General features: G+C 38.3%; 2 protein-coding genes across 2 annotated transcripts; both read left to right on the forward strand.

The window, feature by feature from the left end:
• Window positions 1-3,871: 3,871 nt before the first annotated feature.
• LOC127900601 (receptor-like protein 43) lies at window positions 3,872-5,616 on the forward strand. Its single transcript, XM_052435764.1, has 3 exons — window positions 3,872-4,199; window positions 4,284-4,409; window positions 4,520-5,616. Exons 1-3 carry the CDS (start codon window positions 3,872-3,874, stop codon window positions 5,614-5,616), a joined length of 1,551 nt encoding a protein of 516 aa, XP_052291724.1.
• A 13,069-nt stretch (window positions 5,617-18,685) lies between these two features.
• LOC107177139 (uncharacterized) lies at window positions 18,686-20,107 on the forward strand. The gene has a single exon (XM_015530482.2). The coding sequence runs from the start codon at window positions 18,686-18,688 to the stop codon at window positions 20,105-20,107; it is 1,422 nt and encodes a 473-aa protein (XP_015385968.2).
• The last annotated feature ends 73 nt before the right edge of the window (window positions 20,108-20,180 follow it).

The raw sequence follows: 20,180 nt of genomic DNA on the forward strand, positions 1-20,180 counted from the left end.
GACAGGGTGTGAAGTACAGCAAGATAAACCATTAATGGTGGCAGTGGCTAATGGCTCCAAAATTGCTAGTGCTGCAACGTGCAAGCAATTGGTCTGGAGTATGTAATGGAGAGAGTTCAGAGCAGATATGAGACTGATTCCGTTGGGGGCATGCGATATGGTATTAGGAATTCAATGGTTATCTCAGTTGGGTCCAATATTGTGGGATTTCAAGAATTTATAGATTGAGTTCAAGTGGGAAGGGAGAAGAATGGTGTTAAGGGGTTCTACAGCAGGGCCCATGAAGTTAGTTTCGGCAGTCCATATGCAAAAGAATCTTAAACAAGTTCCTCAAGTTGCTGCTGCCTATATCTTTTCACTTTTATTAGAGCCATGTATTAACTCTACTACTACAGAAATCATTATAGATGAACCAGTAGAGTTGCAACATTTATTAAAAAAATATCATGGCGTATTTATGGAACCAAAAGGTTTGCCACCACCTAGGGCTCAAGATCATTGAATTCCCTTGTTACCTGATAGTGTTCCTCCAAATATAAGACCCTACAGGTATCCATATGTGCAGAAGGCAGAGATTGAACGAATGATTAAGGAGTTGCTCGCGGCGGGGAGTATACAGAGGAGTGTAAGTCCATTTTCTTCTTCGATTCTCTTAGTTAAAAAGAAGGATGACACTTGGCGCATGTGTGTGGATTATCGTGCCCTTAATTCTATCACTATTAAGGATAAATTTCCCATACCTATTATTGATGAGCTGCTGGACGAGTTACATGTAGCTAAGTTTTTCTCTAAGCTGGATTTGCGGTTGGGATACCACCAGATTAGGGTACACTCAGATGACATCTTTAAAACCGCCTTTAGAACTCATTAAGGGCACTATGAATTCTTGGTCATGCCTTTCGGTTTATGAATGCTCCATCAACATTCCAAAGCCTTATGAATGAAATTTTTCAGCCATTCCTGAGGAAATTTGTGCTGGTATTTTTTGATGATATCTTAGTATATAGTAAAAATTAGGTTGAACACATGAAGCAATTGGAGTTAGTACTGGAGATGCTTCTCAAAAATCATCTTTTTGTCAAAAAATCAAAGTGTTCTTTTGGCAAAGAACAAGTAGAATATTTGGGACATTTGATTTCTGAGCAAGGAGTTGCTACTAACCCTGCAAAGATTGAAAGCATGAAGTGTTGGCCATCTCCCAACTTGTTGAAGGCGTTGCGTGGGTTTTTGGGTCTTACTGGGTGCTCCAGGAGGTTTATAAAAGATTATGGGAAGATTAGTCGGCCCTTAACAGATTTGCTTAAAAAGGATAATTTTTTATGGAATCATACTGCGGAAGAAGCTTTTAATAACTTGAAGTCAGCAATGTGCACAACACCTATTTTAGCCATGCCCAATTTCCAAAAAACCTTTGTTCTTGAATGTGATGCATCAGGGGAGGGCATAGGAGCAGTTCTTTCGCAGGAAGGCAGACCCATATCATATTTGAGTAAGGCACTGTCACAAAAAAACTTGGGCTTGTCTGCTTATGAAAAGGAAATGTTGGCAGTAGTGTTCGCAGTGCAAAAATGGCGGCCTTACTTACTAGGGAAGCATTTCAAGGTTATTACTGATCATTTCAGCTTGAAATACATGTTGGAGCAGCGCATATCAACACCTATGCAGCAGAAATGGCTTACTAAGTTAATTTGTTATGATTTTGAAATTATTTTCTGAAGTGGAAGAGAAAATAAAGCGGCTGACGCCTTATCTCGGCTACAGGAATCCACTGAGAATGCGATGGTAATGGCGATCTCCCTTCCTATAGGTGTGTGGGTGGAACAACTCAAACAAGAATGGCAACAGGATCCAGAAATTCAGAAATTGATTCAAGAAATAGTTACCAACAGTGCTCGACATTCTAAATTTACTTGGGAAAACCATTTACTCAAGTATAAGGGGAGACTTTGGGTTGGCAAACATTCAGCTTTGAAGCAGCTAATTATGTCTGAGGCTCATGGTGGAACAGAAGGTGGGCATTCGGGGGTTAGAAAAACCTTAGACAGAGTTAAACGGTCTTTTTATTGGAAAAGGATGCGAAGGGAAATTTGTTCCTTTGTGGCAGCTTGTGATAATTGCCAACGAAATAAACATGAAAATGTGTTATCCCCAGGTCTGTTGCAGCCCTTACTAATTCCTGAGCATAATTGGATTGATATCTCTATGGATTTCATAGAAGGACTGCCAAAGTCTAGTGGTAAGCAAATTATTTTTGTGGTGGTGGATAGGCTGAGTAAGTATGCACACTTCATGCCCTTAAGTCATCCATATACTGCTCTTGATGTTGCACAACATTTTCTAGATAATGTGTATAAGTTGCATGGCTTGCCAAATTCTATTGTCAGTGACCGAGATAAAGTCTTCACTAGTACTTTTTGGCAAAGTCTGTTTTCATTATTGAATGTGAACTTGTTAATGAGCATTGCATACCACCCGCAAACCGACGGTCAGACTGAAGTGGTTAACAAGTGCTTAAAACAATATTTGCGATACATGACAGGTGATAGGCCGAAAGAATGGGTGAAATGGCTTCCTTTGGCTGAATGGTGGTATAATACTTCTTATCATTTATCAACTTGAATGACACCGTTCGAAGCTGTTTATGGTAGTCCACCTCCTTCGTATATTGCTTATGTTCCTGGTACATCTACCGTAGCAACTGTTGATTTGAGCTTAAAGGATAGGGATGCTATGATACGTCTGTTGAAAGCCAATTTGGTGGATGCACAAGCTCGAATGAAGCTATATGCTGATAAGAAGAAATCCGAGAGGAAATTTGAGGTGGGAGACATGGTATTTCTACGGTTACAGCCTTATAAACAAGTAAGCTTGTCAATTCACAGCAATAGGAAGTTATCTCCGAGATTCTATGGGCCTTATAAGGTTATACAAAAGATTGGACAGGTTGCCTATAAGTTAGAGTTTCCTATAGAGTCCAAAATTCATCCTGTCTTTCATGTTTCGTGTTTAAAGAAAAAGGTTGGAGAGGCTGTCACTCCGATTACAGAGTTACCAACAATACGGGAAGACGGGCACCTACAGTTAGTACCTGATTCTGTTTTGGACAGGAGAGTAGTCCAGCGGAGCAATCGTCCATACGTGCAGTGGTTGGTTCAGTGGTCTAACTCCTTTCCCGAAGATGCAACTTGGGAGGATGCAGTTAAGATTCAGGAGAAGTTTCCTTTGTTCAAGCCTTGAGGTCAAGGCTTTTATTAAGGGGGAGGGAATGTAACGACCTTTTATTTTTTGACAATATTTTATTTTGGGATTATTTCCATTAGCTATTTTTTAGGTGTTTTGAATTACTGTTTTTGTTATTTAAAATTGTTTGGAGTGTTTTCTTCCGGAAATAGTGGCTTAATCAGTGTGGGCTCTTTGGCTCTGACTTTTAAAGAAGCGGGTTGGCTGCTGCAAAGGGGGAGAAAAAAGTTATCAATAAAAAATCAGATTTTTTGTCAAATTAGTGTTTCTTCTTCCTGGCTGTTTCATCTTAATGCTTTAGATTGGTACAAGCTTGGCCGGTGGGGTGGCCGGTATCGTAAGATATGGCCGGGTCGATTTCGGGTCAAACAGGTTGGATTTTTGGGTCGGTTTTGACTTTCACTCTCTCACACGTGTATATGTTTCCCCATTTCCAGCTTCTTCTTTTACTTTTATTTACTTTTTAACCGCCTCACTTTTTTTTTTTCACATATGTTACATTTTGCCCATTGCATTTGATTTCATGCATTTCAGAAAATATTAAATATATTATTTGAATCGATCTTTTATCAACTCGCAACATGCCCGGCCTGGAAATAAAACATAAAAGACCAAAGATACGGTCCATATAATGCATATCAACCTCGCTTTCAACTATTTCAGTCGCTCTCAAACCTCCCCCGAGTTTCTTCGGCTAAAGGAATTGACATATCTTAACCTCTCTCGTTCTAGATTTAGTGGTCTACTCCCACAGGAAATATCTCACATGTCCAGACTAACATTTCTTGATCTTTCCAACTGTGACATGAAAATCGAACAAAAATCTTTTGATTTGCATGCTAGTAACCTTACAAAATTAAGTGTTCTCAATCTCGGATTGGCAGACATGTCTTTGATTGAACCTTTTTCTCTGTTAAACTTATCCTCAACAATCACTATTCTCGATCTGAGTGATACTGGTATGCGAGGAAATTTCCCACGTGAAATTTTTCATCTTCCACACCTCCAGGAACTCCATCTATCCTTTAACGAATATCTCACAGGTTATATTCCAGAGTCTAACTGGAGTTCTCCTCTCAGGGAGTTGGATTTTTCTTTCAATAATTTTACAGGTGAAATACCAGATTCAATTGGAAATCTTTTGTTCTTGGAGATTATACATATTGGAGGTTGTAATTTCACTCGAAAAATTCCAGCATCAATTGGAAACCTCTCTAAAGCTACTAAAATTGTCCTTGGAAATTGCGTTTCTCTTATTGCAATATCACTGAGTTCCCAGGTTTCTTGAGAAACTCAGAGAAGTTGGAATTCTTAGACCTTTCCAACAACATAATTCATGGTCGGATTTCGAAATCTGATTCCCAAGGATGGAAGAGTTTGACTGATCTTGATATTTCTAATAATTTTCTGACACAAATAGAGCAACATCCATGGAAGTATATTACAGTGCTTAATCTTCGAAACAACACAATCCAAGGAACAATTTCGATTCCACCACCTTCAACACGAGCCTTCTTATTTTCTAACAACAAATTGTTCGGACAGATCCCTCCATCTAGTCCCAGTTTGAGTTCCCTTGAATATCTTTCTTTAACTCACAACAATTTGAGCGGAACAATTCCATCGTGTCTTGGAAACTTCAGCACTCAGTTGACTATTCTTCACCTGAACAACAACAACCTTCAGGGTCGCATCCCTAATGCTTTTGCAAATGGAAGTTGCAGTTTAAGGAGTCTTGACCTTAATAGCAATAATTTGGAAGGGCCGTTCCCAAGGTATCTGGTTGATTTTGATGAGCTGGAGGTTGTCAATGTGGGCAACAACATGATAGGTGACACATGTCCATGTTGGTTGGGATCACTTCCGGAGCTAAAAATTCTTGTCTTGAGGTCTAATCGATTCTATGGTCCACTATGCTTGCCCAATATTATGCTTCCCTTTGAAGCCCTTCGAATCATTGATCTCTCTCATAATGAATTCACTGGTTTTCTGTCAAGATGGATCTTTGTAATTTTGGAAGCAATGAAGAACGTAGACGAAAAGGGATCCGACGGACTATATATGCAGGGAGAGGAAGATTATTATCAGGATTCTGTAACAGTGACTGTGAAAGGGCGCGATTTGGTACTAAAAAAGATCATAACCATTTTTACAACCATTGATCTGTCAAGCAATCAGTTTCAGGGAGAAATTCCTCAAGTACTTGGAGACTTCAAATCACTGATTGTGCTCAACCTTTCTCACAATGGCCTAACAGGTTCTATTTCGGTTTCCTTTGCGAATATGACAGCGCTTGAATCATTGGACCTGTCTTCTACCAAGCTTCACGGAAGGATTCCAGAGCAGTTGTTAAGCGTTATAGCTGTTGAGTGTTAGAAAATGCCCATTTATAAAGGAGAAAACCGTCATTTTACATTTCAAGTCTTACTAACACCTTTACTTTTATGAATTTAACCTTCTTTTGATTTAATTCCGTTTGTTTTATTTTAATTAAGTATTTTATGTATTTTAGGGGCATCATAGTCATTTCACAATAAATGAGAGATCAGATGGCAAAACGGACATCACTTTTGAACTCAAGACGGTCGAAAACCTTAGGAGGAGCATAAAAGGAAAAATGGTACTGTTCACATGTACGGTACTATTCACGTGTACGGTACTGTATACGTTACTGTTCACGATACTGTTCACATAGACGGACGATGATGTGGCATTGACCGATGATGTGTCACGATCCTGTTGGACTAAAATTCTTATATACTGTTGATGGTAACGTGGCAGCATATCAGTAGACGAAAAATCTCGCGTACAGTGCATGCATCACACAGGATTATTTTCAACCAAACCGTGTTACTGTTCATCCGGGTCAAACCGCGTTACTGTTCAAATTTGGGTCAAACCGTGTTACTGTTCATCCGCGTGGCCAAACCGTGGACTGTTGACTGATGACGTGGCGCAATCCTGAGCGTCCAAACTGTTTTTAATCCGATGGCCATGATTTACTCCATGTATCTATAAAAAGGGGGCCTCTCCCCCCTAATTTGATATCTCTGAATCCATTTTTGGGATCCATTTTCTGTAATTCCTTCTCCATCTTGTATTTTCTTCGTATTTTAATAAATTCTCATTTTACCCCTAGTTCAATTATGAGTGGCTAATTTTTTTTCAAGCTTGGGTTGAAGGTGAAGTCTCAACATGTGTCATGGGCTTAATTTGGTAAATTTATTTTCTCTTCCCCTCTAGTTTTTGTGCATGTTTTAACTTCTCGTCGACAAATAATAATATTCTTGTCTAGTACCGCCTTGGTTTCACCGGCCTTCTAGTACAAGGTTATTATTATTTGGCACGATAAGCCCTTAGCACCATATTAATTAGAGCGTGGTTCATGAGGTGTGGATTCTTCCCTCATGATTTAATTGGCATTAATACGGATTATTTAGCCCATGATGCATGTTGATACAGATCCAGATACCCAAGTACGTCATTTCAATAGAATTCTCTTCAATTTATTCTCGCCATTGTAATTCCAATTTTAGAATTTATTATCGTCATCTCAATTCCAATTTTAGGATAATTTAAATCATTTCCACCACAATTTCAACCACCCATTTACAAAATTAATTCTACATATAATTAAAATCCACCTCCTCGTGGGATCGACACTCGTCACCATTGATCTATACTACAATAGATTCGTGCGCTTGCGAGTACATTAAAATTTGCACAACAAGTTTTTGGCGCCGTTGCCGGGGAGGTAAGTAATTTTAATTCATAGAATTAATTTTTGTGAATAATTTCTTTTATTTTTTTGTGTATTTTTTATTAAAAAAAAAGTGAATCCGCATTTAGAGGTTAGTAATTTCTTTTCTTTTTCTCTTCTTTAAATTTCTGTAATTTAATTTTCAAGTTATTTTTTTTTCTTTGTAATTTTTGTTTATCTTACTAATTCTTTTTAGTTAATTTCTTTCACGTATTTGTTTTTGTGTATTTTTATAGAAAGTTTGTAATAGCGCAATAAGGTTAGTATCGTAATTTCTCACTCTTCTTTATTTTTATTTGTTTTGTTCTCATCTTTATTTTTATTTTATTTGTTTTGCATGCATGGTCGTAGGTCATTATTTCCTAATCTTGAACCTATAGACCTTGAATTAGAAAAAACACTTCGCACACACAAACAAATTAAAAATAAAATGGATTTGCAACTACAGGAGAGGCCATTTAAGGACTATTTTAGTCCCTTAGCTAATTTGAGCACATCATGCATAAGATACCCAAATGTAGCTGCTAGGAGTTTTGAATTAAAACATAGTGTGCTAAATTGTCTCCCCACATTCTATGGCTTAGAAAATGAGGACCCATATAATCATCTGAATAATTTTCACGCTATTTGTCAAACATTTAAATATGAGAATTTTTCAGACGATGATGTTAAACTTAGACTATTCCCATTTTCTTTAAAAGATAGAGCTCGTTCATGGTTAAATACTTTACCTGCTAATAGCATTTCATCATGGGAACAAATGGTAACTAAATTTTTGAATAAATATTTCCCAGTGCATAAAACCAATGCTATTCGCAGGGAAATCTTGGAGTTTACCCAGAGAGAGGACGAGCAATTTTTCGAAACATGGGAGCGATTCAATGGGCTACTCTTGAAGTGTCCACATCATGGGTATGAGAAATGGCACCAATGCCAATACTTTTTGGAGGGATTACTACCGAATGTGCAAGAATGGCTAATGGCAACAAGTGGAGGAGAGCTAATGTCAAAAAGTGCATCAGAAATTTGGGAGTTTTTCCAGCGACAAGTGGATAATTCCCAACAACGGAGTCGATCACTCAGGAATACTAAAAGAATTAAAGGAGTGAATGAGGTTCAAATTGGCGAGTCAACTTCGGGAATTAAAGAAGTCAAGGAGATGGTTGAAGGTCTTGCTCGACAAATAGCATCGTTATCGACTGCTAAATCAACAGAGCCACATGACCATGACTCATACTCAGATCAAGCCAATGCCATAGGTGTAATGAGGAAACCATCTAATTACAACCCATACTCCAACACATATAACCCTGGATGGAGAGACCACCCCAATTTTTCATGGTCTCAAGGATTCCAACAGAATGGACCAGCAGCTCCAGCTCCACCAATGAAACAAATTCCTCAAAATCCTCAAGCCTCTCAGCCACCATTCAGACCATACAATTAGAACCAGAACTACTCTCAGCCCAGACCATGGGAGGATTCATTCCAGAATCTTAAGAATCTTACTCACTCCACGATTGAGCAACAGAATCGTACCATTGATGGATTACGAAATGAGTTGAGAGAAGGCTTCAACTCACAAGCTCAATCAGTTTCAAGCCTCGAGAAGATGGTGGGACAACTTGCCTCTTCAGTTCAGACCTTGGCAATGACTGTTGAGAAAGGTAAATTTCCAAGTCAACCAGTGCCTAATCATAAAGGAGTACATGAAGCAAATACCAGTTCACCGCAACAGCATGGAGAGGTCAAAGCCATCATGACCTTGCGAAAAGGAAAAAAAGTCGACAACAAAGTGGAGATGCCGGTGATAAAAGAAAATCAAATTGTACCTGTGAATGTTGAGGACTCATCACCGGAGGAGAGAAAAGAAACCAACCCACGGGAATATGTTCCCAAAGCTCCATTTCCTCAGAGGTTAGCTAAAGGAAAGAAGGGAAAATCCACAAGTGAGATTCTTGAAATCTTCAAACAGGTAAGTGTTAACATCCCTTTACTTGATGCTATTAAACAAGTTCCATCTTATGCCAAGTTTCTTAAAGACCTTTGTACTAAAAAGAGAAATATGCATGTTCAAAAGAATGCATTTTTAACAGAAAATGTTAGTTCTATACTCCAACATAAAATTCCTTTAAAATGCAAAGACCCAGGCTCCCCCACTATCTCATGTAGTATAGGGAACCACACAATTGAGAATGCTTTGTTGGACTTAGGAGCTAGTGTAAATCTGTTGCCTTATTCAGTATTCGTGAAACTTGGACTGGGAGAATTACACCCAACTCCAGTGGTGTTACAGCTTGCAGATCGGTCCACGAAAATACCTCGTGGTACTGTGGAGGACGTGTTTATCCAGGTAGACAAGTTTTATTTTCCTGTTGATTTCATTGTAATTGACATTCAACCAATACAGGATTCAAGGAAGCACATCCCCATTATTCTAGGCCGACCTTTCTTGGCAACTGCGGATGCCCACATTCAATGCAGGACTGGAAATATGCAGTTGTCCTTCGGCAACATGACTATGGAGCTAAACATTTTCAACATTGCCAAACAACCTCACAGTGCAGATGATGGAATTGTTTATGTGGATTTAATTGAAGCATTAGTTGATGATACTTTTGTTTCAAACCTTAGTAATGATCCTTTACAAACATGTTTAACTCACTTTGGTTTGGATTTTGATATTGACAGATCGGTCGATGAGGTCAATGCCCTGCTTGACTCAGCACCATCTATGGACACTAATAAATGGAAGTCAAGAGTTGAACAACTAGCATCATCAGAAAAGAAACTCATCCCATCATCAGAATCACCACCGAAACTCGAGCTCAAACCATTGCCCAACACTTTGGAATATGTATTTTTGGGAGAAGAAAGTACTCTACCGGTAATCATCTCATCATCCCTAAATGACGAACAAAAAGGTAAGTTGATGGATGTTTTAAAAGAGCACAAAGGAGCATTAGGATGGACCATAGCAGACATAAAAGGTAAAAACCCAGTAGACTGCATGCATTACATTCACCTCGATGAAAATGATAAATCTACTAGGGAAATGCAACGTCGGTTAAATCCTAATATGAAAGAAGTTGTTAGAACAGAAGTCCTTAAGCTATTAGATGCAGGTATCATTTACCCAATTTCTGATAGTTCATGAGTCAGTCCTGTGCAAGTTGTCCCCAAAAAGTCAGGAGTCACTGTAGTTACCAATGCCGATAATGAATTGATACCCACTAGAGTGACTACAGGATGGCGTGTATGCATTGATTATAGAAAGTTGAATTCTGTCACACGTAAAGACCATTTTCCTTGACCATTTATTGATCAAATGCTTGATAGATTAGCAGGCCATGAATTTTATTGCTTTCTAGATGGCTACTCAGGATATAATCAGATTCCCATAGCACCAAAAGATCAAGAGAAAACTACTTTCACTTGCCCTTTTGGCACATTTGCATATAGGAGAATGCCATTTGGATTATGTAATGCACCTGCTACATTTCAACGATGCATGTTAAGCATTTTTTCTGATATGGTTGAACGATTCCTTGAAGTCTTTATGGATGACTTTTCTATCTTCGGTAATTCATTTGATCAATGCTTACATCATCTAACACTAGTTCTGCAGAGATGCTTACATCATCTAACACTAGTTCTGCAGAGATGTATCGAGAAGAACTTAGTCTTGAATTGGGAGAAGTGCCATTTTATGGTAAAACAAGGTATTGTTCTCGGTCACATCATTTCGAGCAAAGGTATTGAGGTTGACAAAGCCAAGGTGGATCTCATTTCTAATCTTTCTCCACCTAAAACAGTCAGAGAAGTAAGATATTTCCTTGGGCATGCTGGTTTTTATAGACGTTTCATTAAAGATTTTAGCAAAGTTTCTAGACCCTTATGCAATTTACTTGCTAAGGATGTACCTTTTGTCTTTGATGATTCATGTCTTATGGCGTTTGAAAAACTAAAGCAATTGTTGACATCATCACCCATCATTCAGGCCCCAAACTGGAGCTTACCATTTGAGCTAATGTGTGATGCATCTGATTATGCAGTAGGAGCAGTTTTAGGACAAAGCGTTGATCGAATTCCCCATGTTATTTACTATGCTAGTATGACATTAAATGATGCACAGTTGAACTATTCAACTACTGAAAAAGAAATGCTGGCAGTAGTGTTTGCATTAGAGAAATTTCGATCTTATCTCATTGGTTGTAAAATAATTATATTCACAGATCATGCTGCTCTTAAATATCTTCTCACAAAGAAAGATGCAAAAGCCAGACTAATTCGTTGGGTGTTACTTTTGCAGGAGTTGGACTTGGAATTCAAAGATAAGAAAGGCACAGAGAATGTTGTGGCGGACCACCTCTCTCGTCTCCATTTTGACACAATTACAGAATCATTACCATTGAATGAGTCATTTCCAAATGAACAATTAATGAGTATGGAAGTATTACCTTGGTATGCTGATATAGTTAATTATCTTGTTATAGGTAACTTCCAGAGCATTGGACCAAGCAAGATAAGGCTAAATTCTTTGCAGAGATAAAGAATTTCTTTTGGGATGACCTGTATTTGTTCAAGTATTGTGCGGATCAAATTGTTAGACGATGTGTCCCAGAAAGTGAAATTCAGAATATCTTTTCATTCTGCCATGAACAAGCTTGTGGAGGCCATTTCAGCGCTAAGAAAATAGCAACTAAAGTTTTACAATGTAGTTTCTATTGGCCAACTATATTTCGAGACGCTTACACTTTCTGTTCTTCATGTGATAGGTGTCAACGAATGGGGAGCATTACGCGAAGGAACATGATGCCACTAAATCTAATTTTAGTGGTTGAAATTTTTGACGTATGGGGTATCGATTTCATGGGACCCTTTCCCCCGTCTTTTGGTCATCAATATATATTGGTTGCTGTTGACTATGTATCAAAATGGGTAGAAGCAATTCCATGTAGGACCAATGATCACAAGGTGGTGATAGCATTTTTGAAAAGCAACATTGTTTCACGCTTTGGATTCCCTCGAGCAATAATCAGTGATGGTGGTGTCCACTTTTGTAACAAAGCATTCAAAGCACTTTTGACAAAGTATTCAATCACACACAAAGTGGCGACTCCGTATCATCCGCAAACTAGTGGCCAAGTTGAGATCTCAAATCGAGAAATAAAGCACATATTAGAAAAGACGGTGAGGCCAGACAGAAAAGATTGGTCATTAAGACTTGATGATGCCTTATGGGCATATAGAACGGCTTTCAAGACCCCGATTGGGATGTCACCCTACAGGCTAGTGTATAGAAAAGCTTGCCACCTACCTGTGGAACTTGAGCATCGTGCGTATTGGGCCATCAAGAAATTCAACTTTGACATGCAGCAAGCTAGCTCGGAAAGAAGATTACAACTGGCAGAACTTGAAGAAATTCGCAATGATGCATACGAAAATGCCAAGATTTACAAGCAACGAATGAAAGTCTTCCATGACAAGCACGTTATGAGAAAATCGTTCACTCCAGGTCAGAAAGTGCTTTTATTCAATTCTCGCTTGCACCTATTCCCAGGTAAGTTACGCTCTCGTTGGTCTAGTCCATTTATTGTACATACTATTTTTTCACATGGGGCAATTGAAATTAAGGACCCAAAGAATGGTGTCACGTTTAAAGTTAATGGTCAAAGATTAAAGCCATATCTAGAGTACCAACCACATGAAGAAGACACCGAAATAAATTTGAGTGACCCACCAAATTTGAATTGATTTTTCTTTTCGTTGATTTGATTTTGTTTTCTTTCTTTATATTATTCTTTTGCTAATTGAAATTATTTTTGCATAAGTGTGTTTGTTTAACTATTAAGTTTTCTTTTATCATTTTTACTCATGAGTACCTTACTTAGACCGTTCCTCCTGAACATTCTTAAACCACTTCAATGTGTCAAAACTCATCTCAAACGGCAGATTCAATTTTGTAAAACACATCGCATTTGTGCTCTACAACCACCAGAGTTAGTAGCCTATGTTGAGGGTTTAGAAAGCCAACTCAGAGACATTGAGAGAAGTGTTTACGACATCCAGTTGGAGCTTGAGGTAAATTCAATAAGAGGACGATTTTAATTTTCGTTGTGTGTTTTAATTTGTTTTTTTTTTTGTTTGAGTGCTTTAGTTTGTTACCCCGGTGAAGTGGCGGATAACGGTACTCCGTGATAATCAAGTCGGTTACTTCAGTTTCCCATAATAACTGATATTCTGAGGCGAAGGTATGGATAGAAACGAGATTCTAGCGAAGGTTCACAAGCGATTCCCTTCACTTCCTCAGAATGCCCTCCTTACGATCTATAAAGCTCGGTCCGAACGCATGCGATTACTCATGAGGAATAACATACCTGCTGATATCCGTTGGTTAATTGAGGCAAAAGTACGATCGGCGGGTGAGTTACCTCAAAAATTTATTGCATACATGCCTGGTTGTGGTAAAGGAAATTATGCAAGAAAACGACGAGCTCGAAGAATTTCTGTTGCTTGTCATAAGTGTGCCAGAATGAGTTGCAATAAAAACCCATGTTCTTTAGGAATGGTGTCTGATAACAGGGAAGATAAGATTCAATTCATTAGGGATGGCTTGAATAAGGAGTCATTGGATGATATCCTTTTGTCTCTTGAAACGCATCCTAGTGGATATATGCAAGGAGCGATTCTCCAGTTATGGCCATTATTCCAGAAAGAGCATGCACGATATAGTCTCGGGAATCTGACTATAAACGACCTTGTTTGCCAGTTTATAAGAAAACTGGATGGGAAGCCTATCCTCGACCCATAGAGGGTGTTCAAGCCGTTTCTGGACGTAAAACCAGAGGAAGATGTGAGCCACAGTCGCAACTACCTGTAAATATCCTTTTACTTTACTGTTATTTTATTTTACTGTTGTTTTATTGTTTACTTTGTTGTCTTTAATAATTTTGTTACTGTTTGCTTTTTCCTTTTTACTGTTTCATTTTTGACTCGCGAGCCATGTGCTTTACACGTTATTTGACACTAACATGTTACCTCATACACAACTGTGACCCACTATCACCAAGACTCTTAAATGTGATTTTCTTTGTCAAGCACTCACAAATTGTTTTTGCGAAGTATCACAATGGCAGCTACTCCTAATAGACAATTCAAGAACATTTGTGTGCTTTCTGGATTTACCTATGGCAAACATAAAGAGTTCGTTGAGGCAGCCATAGATCTTGGTCGAAGCATAGCAGCGAGAAAATTACACTTGGTGTATGGAGGAGGTAATCGAGGGTTATCAAAAATGGTCTCAGAAGCAGCTTTTATCAGAGGAAGTCAAGTGTTAGGCATCATCCCCAGAGTCTTAAAACCATTGGGCAGTTCGTCTGACTCATCAACTGGAGAAGAGTTAGTCGTCTCAGGTATGCAAGAAAGAATAACTGAAATGCTTAATCATGCTGATGCTTTTATTTTCCTTCCAGGAGATCTTGCAACACTAGAGGCACTTATCACACTAGCATCTTGGGCCCATCTGCACATCCACCAGAAACCCATTGGTTTGTTAAATGTCAATAACTTTTATGATGGCTTTATCGCATTTCTTAACCATGCAATAAAAAACTATTTCATTCCTTCTAATGCGAAAAAACTCTTTATTTGTGCTCACACTGCTAATGAGCTATTTGATATGTTACAAGCTTATCGACCGGAGCCAGACCCCTGGACCTTTGTGTTGGAGCATCCAAATAATGATGATAATAGTAGCCGCAGTAAGAAGTACAAATTAGATTTAACTCTCCGCCTGTAAATATTTTCTTCTGTGTTGCACCACCTAGGTGATGTCTTCTAAACTCTACTTCTTTCATTTCAAACATTAAGGACAATGTTTCGTTCTGGTTGGGGGGAGGGAATAGTCGACAATTGTGGAATTTTAGTTAAGTTTTTACTAATTTTTTGTGGAATTTTGGTTAAGTTTTTACTAATTTTTTGTTGTAGAAACTAACTGTTGATAACTTTTTGTGTTGAAGATGGCTGAATATGGAGTGTAGTGACTCTAGAAACGCATCTTCATCGTTAAAAAAAAATTAAAAAAAAATTCAGACATTTTCTTTTTTTTTATTATGTGTTTATGTTTATTTTTCTTCTTTTTAATTTCTCCTCTATAAATATACATTTTCCAACTTTTGAGTCGAAGATGGCTGAATATGGAATGTAGTTCCTCTAGAAACGCATCTTTTTTTTAAAAAAAAATTATTTTCGTTTTCTATCATTTTACGTGTAACTTTTCTAATTAGTTTTTATGCATCATTTTCACATTTCTGCATGCATATTTTCCTTTCATGCTTAGAATAGGTTGGGGGGTTGAATGTTGTTTGAAAAAAAAAATTGTGTGATTTGTTTTAACATTGGATGACATGATTAATTTCAAATTTTAGTATTTGTATTATCTTTGGTCTTAAGTGATGTTATGTTATGTTTGCTACTCTACATGTTGATGTCGGAGACAAATGTGAGTTGCTTGAAGGAATGAACATGTCATAATAAGTACCAAGTGAGTTTTTGAGCCTATTATTTTTTTTGGAAAATAACCCTTTTGCCCACTCTTTATACAGCTTAGCAGTTTATTATTTTACACACGATCTCTAAATTGCTTTTGAGTTAACCCTTAAAAAAAATTGTAAAATAAAAAAAGAAAAAAATGTGTGTTGTTACATTGGGAGGCCCATCTAACTAGTAGATATGGATGATTATTTAGAGCCCTAAAAGACGATGGAAATGCCATCTTTGATCCGTTTGAGCCTTTCTAGCCATCCCTTTTATTAAATATCCATAGTTAACCCTTTTGAGCCTTTAAAAAAAAAAAAAAACTTTTCTTTGTCAACTTATCATCTTGACCCACTCCGATTTGGAGTATTACCCGATGTTTTATAAGTTCCATCACCTATTTATGTTTGAGAAAAATGTAAATAATTATTTTGTTCAGTGAAGTTATGCCAAAAAAAAAAAAACAAAAGTTGTTGTTTCAAAAGAATAAAAATAAAAATAATAGGTGAAATCCACCTTGCAACTTTCAAAAAAAAAAAATTCTGCATTTTTCTCAAATATATACTTTGTTTTCCTTATTTCCCTTCTTTGTTAGCCATGTCCCCAGCCTACGTTACGTCCCAATAAAAGTCCTTCTTGATTTTAGGGAACTATAGTTTGAAGTAGAAGTTAGTTATATGGGCTAAAAAGATGTAGTGATGCATAATAAAAAAAAAGAAGATAAATAAAGTGGGTTGACTAGCATTTTTATTTGACTTGAGATCGTATTATTTCTAAGCTGAGGGCATATTTATTTCATCTTGGTGAGAGCATGTGATATCACTTCTTTATTATTTTCTCTCTCAATTACCATTCATTGGAGTGACTATTTTTAGTGGGTTTAATTTATTTGTGAGAGTGTCACTACTTCCAGTGAGATTTTGGGGTTTGACATGTCATTCTTGAAAGTAAATATAACAAAGTCTACTGGGCTAATTCATGTGGATGGTTGATGTGAGTGTGATGTTGCTTTAGACTGGAGATAATGTTTATACTTTTATTTGATTGCTATCATTAATCTGATTGAATAAACACGAGTGCTTCTAATTTTTTTTTTAAAAAATCATTTTGAATTTGAATTTGAATTTTATTTTCGCTTCATTTGCTAGGGACTAGCAATAAGCTGGTTGGGGGGTGTGTTGAGTGTTAGAAAATACATATTCATAAAGGAGAAAACCGTCATTTTACATTTCAAGTCTTACTAACACCTTTACTTTTATGAATTTAACCTTCTTTTGATTTAATTCCGTTTGTTTTATTTTAATTAAGTATTTTAGGGGCATCATAGTCATTTCACAATAAATGAGAGATCAGATGGCAAAACGGACATCACTTTTGAACTCAAGACGGTCGAAAACCTTAGGAGGAGCATAAAAGGAAAAATGGCACTGTTCACATGTACGGTACTATTCACGTGTACGGTACTGTATACGTTACTGTTCACGATACTGTTCACATAGACGGACGATAACGTGGCATTGACCGATGATGTGGCATTGACTGATGAGGTGTCATGATCCTGTTGGACTAAAATTCTTATATACTGTTGATGGTGACGTGGCAGCATATCAGTGGACGAAAAATCTCGCGTACGGTGCATGCATCACACAGGATTATTTTCAACCAAACCGCATTACTGTTCATCCGGGTCAAACCGCGTTACTGTTCAAATTTGGGTCAAACCGTGTTACTGTTCATCCGCGTGGCCAAACCGTGGACTGTTGACTGATGACGTGGCGCAATCCTGAGCGTCTAAACTGTTTTTAATCCGATGGCCATGATTTACTCCATGTATCTATAAAAAGGGGGCCTCTCCCCCCTAATTTGATATCTCTGAATCCATTTTTGGGATCCATTTTCTGTAATTCCTTCTCCATCTTGTATTTTCTTCGTATTTTAATAAATTCCCATTTTGCCCTTAGTTCAATTATGAGTGGCTAATTTTCTTTCAAGCTTGGGTTGGAGGTGAAGTCTCAACATGTGTCATGGGCTTAATTTGGTAAATTTATTTTCTCTTCCCCTCTAGTTTTTGTGGATGTTTTGACTTCTCGTCGACAAATAATAATATTCTTGTCTAGTACCGCCTTGGTTTCACCGGCCCTCTAGTACAAGGTTATTATTATTTGGCACGATAAGCCCTTAGCACCATATTGATTAGAGCGTGGTTCATGAGGTGTGGATTCCCCCCTCATGATTTAATTGGCATTAATACGGATTATTTAGCCCATGATGCATGTTGATACGGATCCAGATACCCAAGTACGTCATTTCAATAGAATTCTCTTCAATTTATTCTCGCCATTGCAATTCTAATTTTAGAATTTATTATCGCCATCTCAATTCCAATTTTAGGATAATTTAAATCATTTCCACCACAATTTCAACCACCCATTTACAAAATTAATTCTACATATAATTAAAATTCACCTCCTCGTGGGATCGACACTCGTCACCATTGATCTATACTACAATAGATTCGTGCGCTTGCGAGTACATTAAAATTTGCGCAACAATAGCCCTTGCATTGTTAAATCTTTCATATAACCAGCTTTGGGGACGCATTCCTCGCGGCAATCAATTTAATACATTTGAAAATGATTCCTATATTGGGAACATTCATTTGTGTGGAGAGCCATGGACAGTAACATGCATCAATGACGCGGTGCCAAAAGCGCCTTCTTCGGCTTCTACTGATTATGAGGACGATGAAACTACAAGCTGGTTTGACTGGAAAATGGTGAAGATGGGATATGCATCTGGACTGGTAATTGGATTGTCTATTGGATACATGGTATTCTCAATAGGAAAACCACAATGGTTAGTGATGATGGTTGAAGGAGACTAGCAGAAGAAGGATAGGAGAGCGAGACGAAGACATAGGAGATAAAAGAAGTGAAAATCACCTGCAGCCTAAGGTTAATTTATAAGTGTGTTCGTTGCTTTAGATCAGTAGTTGTGCTGTTTCTTATTGTACTTGTTGCAGAATCAACAGCCATGTATGTGAAGTTATATAAATGAGCGCTTTAAATAAAAATCGTCCTTTCTTTGCTTAGTGAAGGAAAAAAAATGCACAATAGGCAAAAAGGAAAGAAATTAGAACTAAGAGTAATGGAGAGCTCCGAAAAATCCGGACGTGGAAAAAACCCTTGCACTAGAGGAATTTTCCCTCCACCGTTCAGGGAAAGTAGAACAACTAAGAAGGCAAGGTTTCGTGATGAGGAGGTTGCTGATGATACCCCTGTACATGTTTCGTATAAGGAAACCCTTGTAAACTCGTCGCGAGCAATGGAGACGGGTTATGATGGCGGCGCAGGGGACTGGGAGTTTGAGGAAGGGGACGTGACGGAAAATAAAGATGGACCTATGCCCTCCATAACCTTCTCGGATATGGTTCATGAGAAGTTATGTGAACCATGGCAGAACTCAGTTATAGTGAAGCTGCTGGGTCGCACGATCGGTTATAGAACACTTTGTACGAGACTGAATGCCATGTGGAAGACAACAATGACTTACTCGGTGATTGACCTAGAAAACAATTATTTCCTGGTTCGCTTTCGTTCGGCTACTGATGCTGTCGATGCCCTAACAAAAGGTCCGTGGATTATTATGGGGCATTATCTCACGGTGCAACCATGGACGCTGTCTTTTGATGCCAAGACAACGGATATTGAGCAAGTTAATGTATGGATCTGTCTTCCTAAACTCGCTGTTCATCTATACAACCGGAAAGTACTCCAGAAACTTGGAGAATTGGTGGGTACAGTGATGAAAATTGATTCGAACACAGCATCCTCAGCGCGTGGAAGATTTGCACGAATTGCAGTTCGTCTCTCCCTGGCCAAGCCTCTGGTTTCTCAGTTTGTGTTGGATGGGAAGGTTCAAAAGGTAGAGTATGAGGGATTACCAGTGATTTGCTTCACATGTGGAAGATACGGCTATAGTAGTAGCAGTTGCAAGGGATTGAATTCAGCAACCAATTCTGGAGAAGGGGTTCAACCTCAACCTAATACGCAGCCCCAGGGGAACACTGTCCAACCAGATGATCACGGTAATATTGATAGTAATGCCGAGTCCTTTGGACCTTGGATGATAGCCACGAGAAAGGGTAGAAAATTTAATAGTGGCAAGGACATTAACAATGGCTTGACTAAGAACCGAGAGAATACAGGGGCTGGTGTTTCCAGATTCCAAATTCTTGAGCAGGTCACGGATGACCGTGAGCACCCCACACATGCCGCTGTGATAGACAATCCATCCACTTCTCACCAACCAAACACGGCCAACCCTTACCCGATATTTACTGCCAATCACGAGGATAGAACTAAAACTCCGGCTAGACGTAAGCAGCACACCACAGCCGTTACTGCCAAACCCCAAAAGAAGACACCAGCTTCCTCTTTGAACCCAATCCGAAACCCTTTTCAGCAGACCACTTTCACTTTAAGAGAAGAAAATACAAACTATTTGCCCCATGCAAACCCTAGGACCGAATCATGTCTTAACCCTCAGCTCAACCCCAGCCACCAATAAATTTCCCCTCTAGTTACAACCTTGGACCCAAAAAAGCATACGGTGATATTCTGTGATAACCAAAACTTATCTC

Source organism: Citrus sinensis, chromosome 3, assembly GCF_022201045.2.
Source record: "Citrus sinensis cultivar Valencia sweet orange chromosome 3, DVS_A1.0, whole genome shotgun sequence".
Classification (NCBI taxonomy): domain Eukaryota; kingdom Viridiplantae; phylum Streptophyta; class Magnoliopsida; order Sapindales; family Rutaceae; genus Citrus; species Citrus sinensis.

Coding starts and splice junctions, on each gene's coding strand:
- LOC127900601 (XM_052435764.1), top strand. CDS start 3,872: ATGCATATCAACCTCGCTTTCAACTATTTCAGTCGCTCTCAAACCTCC. Junction 4,200..4,283: donor TCTCGATCTGAGTGATACTG/GTATGCGAGGAA, acceptor AATATCTCACAG/GTTATATTCCAGAGTCTAAC. Junction 4,410..4,519: donor GGAGATTATACATATTGGAG/GTTGTAATTTCA, acceptor CTGAGTTCCCAG/GTTTCTTGAGAAACTCAGAG.
- LOC107177139 (XM_015530482.2), top strand. CDS start 18,686: ATGGAGAGCTCCGAAAAATCCGGACGTGGAAAAAACCCTTGCACTAGA.